The sequence below is a fragment of the Hyaena hyaena genome, unplaced genomic scaffold (assembly GCF_003009895.1).
Source record: "Hyaena hyaena isolate Hyena2069 unplaced genomic scaffold, ASM300989v1 scaffold_876, whole genome shotgun sequence".
In the NCBI taxonomy this organism is placed as follows: Eukaryota; Metazoa; Chordata; class Mammalia; order Carnivora; family Hyaenidae; genus Hyaena; species Hyaena hyaena.
In genome coordinates, this window is record NW_024081512.1 from 618,355 (window position 1) to 629,422 (window position 11,068).

The window sequence follows — 11,068 nt, forward strand, 5'->3', positions numbered from 1 at the left end:
ATGCAATGCTGTTAGGGAGGTATTTACAGAAAGGTGCAGATAGGGGTTCTGCTGTGGACACATGTTAACATACAATGGGCTTCAAAATAATAATCTGTTTGTACAGGATGGAAAGAAAAAAAATCTTCTGTATAAGAAGTCTAAAAATCCAGCTCTAATTTTAATCCATTGCAATAACTCATAAAAACCAAGGGCCACAGGCATTGATTTCAGAACTCCATATGCCTGTGGAAAACGGAGCGCATGTAAATTCTATTTGAGATGAACCTTAATCTCAGATAGAGGAGAGCTAACAATGGACACATTTTAATTTCTGAAAATACTGCGAAAATGACGGTTGAGAGTCGGGAGTAGTTTATGATCAGTAAACATCTCCTGTTAAATAACACAAATAAGTTTCACTGAAAAGATGCAAACTGACATGGTCTAGGGATTTTGAAAACCTTTCAGTTTCAAAGTAGCAGAGTTCCAGCCCATGTATAGGATGAGCTTTAAAAATGGGTATATGTAAACTTTTCCATGGGGTTGGTGCATGTGCTTTTTTTTTTTGCCTTCAAGAAATGCCTACTGCTTACAGTGTAAAATCTCCACCACTCTGTCTGCAGTTTTCAACCAGAAGTCCTCAATGTACCTTAAGCCAAATTGAATATTAGGTATTTTACAGCTTTTACAAAATGGCTGTAAAATCACATTATGGGCATACACAGCCCTTTGATCTTACTGCACAGAATTCATAACTGTTCAATAATGCTATACCATTACACCACACACCTTAAACTATTTCCATTTTTCCACAAATCCTTCCAAAATCCGCGTCCAAAGCAAAGCAATGTAACATGAAAAGTTCCTGGGAGGCTTGTTACACAAAAGAACAGCTTGGATACAAACTAATCTACACAATATCCATCTTCTGGGGAGCCTGTTTATCCCTCCTTTCCCTCCATCCCTCCTAAAGGTGGGTGCCCTTGAGTCATGGAAAGAGAAGCCTCTTCCATCGCCACACCCTCCCAGCACCTCTGCCTTTGGTCCTCAGGCAGGGATTCTGTGTAGGTGATGAAAGTCCTAAGAAAAGAGAAGCTGTCCCTTTAAAATGCCCTCCTCTGTCCCATATCCCACGTGGAACCCAACATCAGCAGCACTTTCCCATTAACTTCCATGTGATGCAAGAGGCACCATCCTTTTATGTACGTAAAACCAGAAAACTTCAGCTTAATACTCTTTGCTAGGGATGAACAGGTGAAGCAAACGGGCCAGGAAGGGAGAATCCAAGCAACTCCCCACCCCTCCCCAAAAGGTGCTCCAGTCTTGCACTCCAGTCTCTCTGTGCAACATCACCTCTCTACCCCTCCTCTGTAGAGCCCAGTTTAAAGAAAGGAGGGAGTCACTAATAAAACCTGAAACATAAATGCGACGAAAATGCAATCTAAAGCCGGAAAGGTTTATTCTTCCAATCACACATATTAACTCCATTAAGAAAATGGCATCACTTTTTTTTCCACCAAAAAAAAAAAAAAAAAAAAACCCACCCCGCAAAGATCATTAAAAGAGAGTTATAAAATAGCAAATATAGTGTTTATCTTATCACAGATCAGTCCACATTAGCAATAAGTTTAGCAGTTTCTGCACTACCACCTCCCCCCTCCCTCCCCCTCCTTCTCTTGCATCGGATTTTCACGTTTTCTCATTGTCGGTTGAGTTATAAAAGGCTTTTGCCCTTCGAAAGTTTTAAAAAATAAATAAATATTAACTCCTTGGTCCCTGCAAAGTCAAAATGGACTTCAGGGGAAAGGCGGTTCATACTTTTACCTTTAGCGAGAAAAGGGGGAGCATCCCGGATTTTTAGGGATTTTTTTGCGATTTTTAAAAAATTTTTATTTGGTTATATGCCTGAGTTCTCCCTCCATTTTGGTTGTTTATGATACTGACAACAAGCTGTCCCTGCTCTGTGCAGATCTCCTGCTTTCATTTAGCACCCCCTCCCCCTACCCCCCCCTCGCAGCCACACATCCAGGGCTCACACCTCCCCGCAGACCCCGCACCCCGACCCCGACTCGCCCACCTGAGGAAAGGGCAAAAACAAATTCATTTCTCCAAAAAAGAAAAACCTCGTTTGAAAAAGGGGCAAAGTTACCCCAAGTCACCCAAAGTGCCCCCCAAATATTGCCGACCGCGGGTTTCCGCCAGGCCCTTTGGGAAGCGACCTTCCCCCGGGATGTTTTGGTGGAAAATGCGGAGAGTTTACTCTCAAAACCGAATTTATATTAATTTTTCCCTTATTTTTCGGGTCTCTAATGTCTTCCGCTCTCGCTGCTGCCGCTGCCGCTGTCACAATATTCACAGCACCAGAGAGGAGGAGGAGGAGGAGGAGGAGGAAAACTTTTCAAACTTTCCAGACCCTGAATAAAGGGTTTTTTTTTTTTCCCACCGACCTCACCTTTGGGGCTCCAGCCGCATCGCCCCCTGCCCTGTCAGGAGCGACTTCGGGAGTCCTCACACCCCCGCTCAATTATTTTATTTTATTTTTTATTATTATTTTTCTCGCCGGGGTCCCGAGCAGGGGCTGGGAGTAGCACAAACTTTTCCTCCTCCTGCCGCCGCCGCTGCTCCTCTGCCCCCTCGGCTAGTCCCATAATTTAAATAACCCTGATCTTTCTCCCGCTAAACGCCTCTCCGCCGCCCCGGACCCCGGGAGAACTCACCGCGGGGCTTTAACATCCTCCCTCCGGCCCGTCCGCCGCCTTTACACCGCCCGCGGAATTTCTAATAATTTTTTTCTCATATTTCGGGCTGGACGCGGCGGGCCTGGAAATTGTTTCCTTACGCCTCTTTCCAGCAGCCATTGTAGTGTATGCGCTGCCCCTGCAGCCCAACTTGCAGCTGCCGCTGCCGCCGCCGCCGCCGCCGCCGCCGACGTCGCGCCCACCGCCGCCTCCCCCGGCTCGCTCGGCCCCCGCCCCCGCCTCGCGCCGGCCCGCCCCCGGCCCCCGCCCGCCGCCGGGCCCGCCCCCCCGCGCCCCCGCCCCCGCGCGCGCTCCGCCCCGGGACCGGCCACTGGGCGCCGCCGCCGCCGGGGGCCGGCCCGCCGATTGGGCAGCGGGGCCGCCCGTCAAGCCGAAGTGTTAAGACGCGGGCCTCGGCCCGGGGGGCGCGGCGGGGCGGGGGAAGGGGGCGGTGCCGCGAGCTCCGCCCCGCCCCCTCCGCCCGCCCGGGCCCGCCTCCCGCCGGCCGGGGGCGGGGCGAGGCCCGCCCGCCCCCGCCCGGCGAGGCCCGGCTGGGCTGTCAGTCTGGCGGCGGCGCGCGTCGATTGGGCCGGCGGCCGCCGGGGAGCGGGGGCAGCACGTTGGGGTGCGCGCTACTTAAGGTCCTGCTGCGTGAGCCATTGACGTGTTTGGAGCTGGAGACGGCCTGGGCGCTGGCGAAGCGGCGGCCGGAGGTGAGTGGTCCCCCGCCCCTCCCTCCGCGGCGGCGGCGGCCGCGGCGGGGCGAGAAGACACGGGTGCGCCGGGGCCGCCGCGGGGCCCGAGTCCACTCCTGCGGTGTGACGCCGCTACCGCCAGGCCCGGCCGCGGCGCGGGCCCCTTCCTGCCCCGCTTCCTCCCCACGTTGCCGGCTTATTCGGGCCGGGGACGAGCAAGGTGCCCCTCGGCCCGCCTGGGCACCCCCAGCTCTTGCTGCACTCCGTTTCCCGGCCTTTGGGGCGTAGTTGCCCACCCCCACCGCCACTTTCCTGCCTTTCCGGCGCCCCCGCCGCACTCGGCTCCACCGAAGGTGGAAGCAAGGTGTGTTCACCTGTGCCCGTGGCCCACCGTTCGGCAGGCAGCATCGCGACGGCGGGAGGCCGCGGACTCGCCTCCAGCGTCTCCGTTCGCCCGCCCCGCCGGGCCATGCTGACTTCCTGACCCTGCCCTTCTGCACCCAGCAGTGGGTTCAGGCTCTGGGCTCTGGCACAGCGTGTTTCAGCTTCCTGCTGCTTGCATCTGCGTGGTATCTCTCAGACCCGCAGACCTGGCCTTGGCTCTGGCCAGCACGTGGGCATGGACGTGCTCCGTGTCGTTCCCTTTCCTTTCCCTTTCAGAGCCAGGTGGAGAGCGGGGGTGTGAACTGGATGGGAAATCAAGACGTAGATTTTTGCACGGTTTGCCCTTTGGACCAGTCTTTAGAGCTCGTCCTCAAACGTGCTGTGCTTTTGGGGCCCCTCCCTCACATCTTTGGTTTTCTTTCTGGCTGTCCTTTGCAAGTAGAGCTTTGTGATTCTTGCTTCGTGCCTTCAGAAAGTAAGCAGATAAGCCCTCTCTAGCGGAACGCTCCATCTTCCCTTTAGCCCTTTTCCTCTCTGTCAGTTGACATTTCCTCTTCGTTTCCAGTGATACTTGAGGATTCATGCAAAGAAAGTGACACTTAGAAATCCAAACTTACTTTGACTTGTATTTAGAATCCGGAAGAGAAAGGAAATGAGATGTGAATAAATTCGTGCTGCAAAACCTGATTCGGGTATATGTGATGTTACCCAGGTGTTACTTTCATTAAAGAATTCTTGATTGCTGATGATTGTCAAATGCAGCGAAAGTGCAGTTTCATGTAAGGCATGCCGTCTGAATTTTGTCCAAGTCTGATTATTCTTGAGATGGTATATAAGGAATATGAACAACTAAGCAGAGTTCTGTGTTCTCACGTCATAGGATGGATGTAAAACAGAAGGATGTGAGTTTACTTGGCACCATTATCTCTTCGTAAGAAGTCAGGCCGTTGAACAGCATCTTGAATTTCCTTTTTACCTAGATGTTTGTTAAGCTAAGGTATATTCATGCATTGTTTTAAAGTTTGTTTTGAGAGAGAGAGCTTATGTGAGCAGGGGAGGGGCAGAGAGAGAGGGTGAGAGAACATCCCAAGCAGGCTTTGCACCATCATCATGGAGGCCAATGCGGGGCTCAGTCTCACGAACCTGTGAGATCAAGACCGGAGCCGAAATCAAGAATCAGATGCTTAACCGACTGAGCCACCCAGGCGCCCGTAAGTGTATTCATGTATTGATCAATGACAATCAGAAAATGAAATAATTACTTAGAGGATTCCTAAAAGTTAAAGGATCCTGGAATAACTAAACTCTTTTCCATCCTTCTTTATAAAGATTAATCTCCTTTAGCCTGGACATCCTGGTCTCTAAACTCTACTTAGTTTAGATTATATATGTACTCTTGATTGCAAATACCTCCATTTCTTAGGAACTTACGGGATTTGATTGATTTTCCTGAATGTCCTTTATTTCTTTTAACGTGACCTATATTGTTTCATGGTGTTGTCTAGAGCAAGGCCAGTAGAAACCCTTTCATACAAAATCTCTGACCTTTGTCTGGTCATACTGACTGATGTGGTCCTTTGCTGGGCGGTGTTTTCTTTGTCCAATTGCATTACTGCTTGTTTCTTCTTAAATCTTCAGATAGAAGATGATTAAGCTAGAACAGGATTCAAGAGCAGGTTAACTCAGCTTCTTAAACCTAGTGCAGAGCATTTAAAAATGTTTGGGGGGAGTGCTCATCACGAGAATATTGATCTATGAAAACAAAAAAAATCCCACTTTGAAATAATTAACAGTTTGTTGACTGTTTTTTTTTAACATGTTCTCTTTTAGTTCCTTTCTGTGACATGTCCTTGAAGATGATAGGCATGCCAATTTCAGTCAGACTCCATGAGAGAGCAATTGTCCTGGAATATAGTAGGCATACCTATTGTAGAAGAGCTCTGTGACTTGACAGAATCCTCAGTTGGCTCTTAGGGAACCGTGATCATCTTTAATCGATAAAGACTTCTGCAGAGCTGTACGCGTAAGGCTTGAGTTGGAAGATTAATGAACCACGGTAGCGTTCTGGGACTTCCTTTAAGCCCAGGGAAGTTATCAGTTAAATAGAAGATGTTCCTGGAAGTAAAGCTTTAGTTTTTCTTTCTAAACTTTTCGAAATGTCTTTGTTCTTTGGGTCTGTTGGTCAAGCTGCTGCTGGTGCCAGAGTCCGTGCCATAAGTTTAGTTAACAAATGTTTCTGCTAATGTTGGGTTGTGCTAAAGACTCCACGCTCATCTTATATGCTGATCCAGTGGACTGTAAGGAAGTATTCGTTAGCACACATGCTGTATTCTCAGGTTTTGTTAGGACATTTAATAGCTTAACCTTTAGAAATAAAGAGGAACTAAGGCTGAATTATAGCTGACCTGTCCCTTTGGGCCTTATGACCACATTTCAGTGGATGACTTTAAAAACGGTTGATGCACCATGGCAATGCAAAGGAAAAACAAATGTTTATTCTCAGAACACAGAGGCCATATGGAGCTCCTTCCTCGAGAATCTTAGGCCAGAATTAATTTTTCAAGTACTCGGGGGTCTAATGAGATGTACTGATTCATCTTCTCTCGTTTGCCATGTAACTCTCTTCTCCACCGTCTGCCTGCAGGAAGGAACCTGTCAGGATGCCCATGGTGACGCGGAGGCTGCGAGACCCTGACATAAACCCTTGCTTGTCGGTAAGGTGGTTTGCTTTTAATTTTCATGAGTTTTAAGGTGGAAGATCGGGCTTGTTCTGCTGCTGCGGGTGTCTGTTTTCTGCAGCTCCTGAATAAAGTTATTTCAATACAAAAACGATTCCTGGCTAGCGTATCCTTATTTCACTAGAACGTTACTAGGTGTTCGCAATTTAGCTAACAAAGATTCACATCTTCTGAGTTACCGTGGTTTGTCTAAGGTGCACACACTCAGCCGTCACGGAAACTCCAGATAGGCAGACATAACACCAAGGAAAACCTTCAGGCCAAAAATGGAAAGTTGCAAACTGCGCTCTTCAACTGCTACTGAAATTTATGTTTTCACAGCAATAATTTCATCATGTCCTGGAGAGAGCCTGGCTGAGAATCAGGGGCTCTAATAGAATCTGCCCGTTCAAAGCCTAAAGATTTCCACAGAGGTATCACAGAGACGAACCGTTCTGTTGTAATAATAAGGTTTCATTGGTATTTGTGTGGTGTGACCAGCAACACTGATTTGTGGCTTTGTCGCTCTGGGGTAATGCACTCATTGGGCTGGTGCGATTCCCTGATCCTACGTGCATTTTTCAAATCTACACATTCGTTAAATATTTGGCCTAGAAACGTAGCTTTGTTTCGTGGATCAGATCTGTTTTCAACAGCTTTATAAAGTCTGTTTAGATAGACTGTTTCTTAGATCTGTGAAGCAAATTACCTACCCCTTTCATTAACGCTTTCCTTTAGATGACCCCTCAGACTCCTACTTTTCACTTTGAAGTTTGTTATCCAGTCTACTTCCAGTTCAGACAGCTTAATTTTAATTCCCAAATGGGCTGCCAGCCTCCTTTGAACTCACAGCCCTGTGTTGCTCACTTAGGGTTTTGAAGTGATAGTAATGATATCTATTAAAACCGCGTACATAATAGTATATGTGCTTGCGTAATGGAGTGAACGATAGCCAAAAACACATCGAGATGAGTGGCGATAATTTAAGTTGCCTTGATGTAGACCAGTCATTAGCGACTTCCTGGGATCTCAAAACCAGCTTCACATCAGACAGTCAAGTCAAAGTGAGAACTTGGAAGACAGGACAGCTGTTGCACTCGAAGGCGGGAGACGGGGTTCTGACCCTCGCTGCGCAGTAGTGATTTCGAGCACATTGTGCCTTGCCTTGGCTTCATGGTTAAACGCCTACTGGGATAAATGACGTCAGGCAGTGCTCCAGCTCAAGTTCCGGTGATCAGATATTCAGAAAAGTGACCCAGACTATGAAAAGGAAGATGTCTGCTCTGAACAGAACAAGCACTGGGACAATCGGAAAGATCATTCCCTTGTTCGTTACACGTTCACTAAAACGACAGAAAGGGAGGAGTTCATCTTCCCTGCTTTGGGGGGAAAGCAGCTTCAGAAGTTTGGGATGTTTTTGTTTGTTTAGATCCCAACCCACCCCCTAAATGATGCCTGTCTTACATATTTAAGGAATCAGATGCTTCTACCAGATGTATGGATGAAAATAACTATGACAGGGAAAAGTGTTCCACTCACTTCCTGAAGTACAAAAACTGCCGGAAATTCTGGGTAAGCCGTGCCTGGTCAGCTTGGTGTTAAAACTTGTCCCCTCGTAGGCTTGAAATTGAAGCCCAACCTTAGTCAGTACCCACAGTCCTTTCTTAGTGACGCCTGGGGAAACTTAAGGTTGACTTTATGCTCTGTGCCCCCTAAAGGATCCTTGAGAGCTCTTCCTGGCTGCCTGGTCTCACTGCTCCATCCAGGCTGTAAGAATGCAGTTCTGACATAGGTGGGTCTTCCTATGCGTATAAGATCCGCAGCCCTAAAACAGTAAGCTTGTTATAATTTTAGTTTTCCCGGAGAGGAGCAGAATGGATTAACTTGTTTCTATCATAACACACTTTAGGCTTCCGTCTCTGCCTTTTCCTTCCCCGTCCCCCCCCCCCCCCCCGCCACACACACACACTGGTAGTTAAAATGCTCCTGTTTTTCTTGAGACATCGGTATATGATTTCTGTTTCTCTGAGCNCCCCCCCCCCCCCCCCCCCCCCCCCGCCACACACACACACTGGTAGTTAAAATGCTCCTGTTTTTCTTGAGACATCGGTATATGATTTCTGTTTCTCTGAGCACTAGACCCAGCTACTTCCTTTCCCTCTTTTAAATTAACTATTGGTTTCATTTAGCAGTCCCTTAGTAGGTCCTCGTGATGGACTCAGTTTCTGTGCTCTTGTACTTAAACAGCATATTCTCACCCCAGTTACTGTCAACAGATTCCTATGAGAATAATCACTTCTATTTAATTGTGAATAGCTTGAAAATACTGTCTGAAGCACGAGAATTAGTTTTTGGTTTTTCTTTACTCTTGGTTTTTAGAATGTCCTTTATGAGGATGTAATAGCCAGTTACTGGCAAATGATTAGCATTTAGTATGTGTCTGATTTTGATTTCTTCTTCTTTTTTCTTTTTTTTTTTTTTAATACCTACATGCAGAATTCTGTCATGGTCCAGAGAAGACAGAATGGAGTACAGCCATCTATGCCCACGGCAGCAGAAAGAGACGAGATCCTGGGGACACTGGGAAAGATGCCCTACTGACTGTGTGGATTCATATGGTTTCTTTAATTTAGAAGCGGATGAATATTTTTAATAAATGATGACTGTGACCTTCGAACACCTTTCGGGCCGTACACAGACAAATCTTTTAAACACCACAAGGGAACCCAAAGTTAGGTCAGCCCTGCGTCCTTTGCATTAGTGCCCAGCGCCACGATGGTGGGCCGCCCCAGTGGCTGTGTGGGGCCGCGGAGTTTGCGTTACTTCCTGAAGGTAGGGGAGCATTAGGAGAGGTGACATGGGGGGGTCTAGCTTTTCTGCGGGTAACAGGTAGAGATGACAAGTAAAAGACTCAATGGCAGTGCAAGGGAAGGCGGTGCGTCCAAGAATGGAGAATGACGTGAGCAGCGACACGACAGGAGCTGACTTTGGAGTGTGGTCCATAGACCATCGCACCGAGAGGGTAAGGTGGGTGGTGGAGTGGCAGACGCAAGCCCAGGAAGGTAAGTTCGGGGTGGATGTGGGAGGGGGGGCTCAAGTCTCGGGCGCAGTGCAGCGCAAGACCCCCACCCTCACTCCTCTCCCTCACCTCTGTTCATATAAGGTGAGTATGTTGACGGGGCAGGGAAGAAGGGGTGCAGGAGGGTTGTCTTAGACAAATGGCACCCATGAGAATGCTTTTCTTTTCTTCCTTTAAGGAGAAGCTTAAAGGATTCTGTGACTCAAGTCCCTACGTATTGGATAACCTTCTGAAGGGATAGTAGTCTTGACGCGCAGTCATGGGAAAAAGATGATTCTCTTAGAGGTGGGGCTTCTCTTTGCAGGAAGAGACAGACAGGGAGGGTAGGGGGTTCATAGGTGAACACACTGGGATGAGACCAGAGCCTGGCTCCCTTGTATGCTGTAAACACAAGAACTTTAAATATGGCGACAGGGGCGGGGCGTGGGGCTGCTCTCTACCCACCAGCTATTTATAACCTATACTATTTAATAACATCTAGCATATGCTAAAAAATCAATGAAAGCAGATAGCTCGTGCCCCTTTCTATCTGGTGCTGCGTCAAGAGTATTATTTTAAAGGCTGCTGACAACAAACTATCCATCTCATTGGTCTTTGTCCAAAACCCACGTCAGATGTTTTTAAGCCATATGACCCTGATTGTTAAATGTGATTCTGTTTGAATAAAAGATGGACTGTTTGAGAAATTCCTTGATTTGTATTGATTGCTCTAAAAATGATGGCTTAAAATAGGACCTGACGAGAAATTAATACATACTTGTGTGATAAGCATTTCCGTATTGTTAGCATGCTGTTTAAGGGCTTGGAATGTTAATGTCCCCTCTTTAAACACACGTACCAATATCAGCATTTATCCAGGAGCTGTTGGTTCTGGCCTAACTTTTTCTTTTTTTTCCATAAACAGCCACTTTGTTGAGATACAATTTGTATACACATAGGTCATCTGTTTAAAGTGTACAATATAACGGTGTTAATCATCACCACAGTTATTAAATCATTTCACCCCAGGAAGAACGCATAAGCACACATTCTTCATTTCCTCCTCACACCTCCCTTTCTCCCCATCTTTCCAACACTTGGGCAACTACTTTCTGTCTCTAGATTTGCCTATTCTGGTCATTTATGTACATGGAATCCTATAATTTGTGGTCTTCTGAGACTGTCTTTCACTTAGACTAACGTTTTCAAGGCTCATTCACGTAGCCTGTATCAGTACTTCATTCCTCCTTATTGCCGAGTAACATTCCATTGTACGGATGTACCACACTTTAGGTATCCATTCATCAGTTGATGGGTATTTGGGTTGTTTCCACTTTGGGGCTATTATGAGTTACGCTGTTGATTGAACATTTGGGTACAAGGCTTTGTGTGGGCATTCATTTCTTTTTGAATGTACACCTACGAGTCGAATTGCTGGGTCATAGGGTAACTGTGTTTAACCACTTGAAGAACTGACAAACGATTTTCCAAAGT

General features: G+C 47.3%; 2 protein-coding genes across 8 annotated transcripts in view; one reads left to right on the plus strand and one right to left on the minus strand.

Annotated features, from left to right (window-relative positions):
* Nucleotides 1-2,869, minus strand: part of PLAG1 (PLAG1 zinc finger) — a 46,646-nt gene extending 43,777 nt beyond the window's left edge. The window contains exon 1 of the mRNA XM_039220282.1: nucleotides 2,700-2,869. The gene's annotated coding sequence lies outside the window, so the exon portion shown is untranslated. The remainder of the gene's footprint in view (nucleotides 1-2,699) is intronic.
* A 482-nt stretch (nucleotides 2,870-3,351) lies between these two features.
* On the plus strand, nucleotides 3,352-10,281 carry CHCHD7 (coiled-coil-helix-coiled-coil-helix domain containing 7). Of its 7 annotated transcripts, none has more exons than XM_039220308.1 (5): nucleotides 3,382-3,433; nucleotides 5,630-5,885; nucleotides 6,444-6,513; nucleotides 7,990-8,088; nucleotides 9,013-10,281. In XM_039220308.1, the coding sequence occupies exons 3-5, from the start codon at nucleotides 6,460-6,462 to the stop codon at nucleotides 9,115-9,117; spliced, it is 258 nt and encodes an 85-aa protein (XP_039076239.1). In that variant the 5' UTR covers nucleotides 3,382-3,433; nucleotides 5,630-5,885; nucleotides 6,444-6,459; the 3' UTR covers nucleotides 9,118-10,281. The 7 variants fall into 7 exon arrangements, 6 of the variants coding, with proteins under 6 accessions (XP_039076237.1, XP_039076239.1, XP_039076238.1 ...); XM_039220307.1 differs by lacking the exon at nucleotides 3,382-3,433 and adding an exon at nucleotides 4,984-5,010; XM_039220309.1 differs by lacking the exon at nucleotides 3,382-3,433 and adding an exon at nucleotides 4,984-5,010 and having other exon boundaries at nucleotides 5,630-5,822.
* Nucleotides 10,282-11,068: the final 787 nt, after the last annotated feature.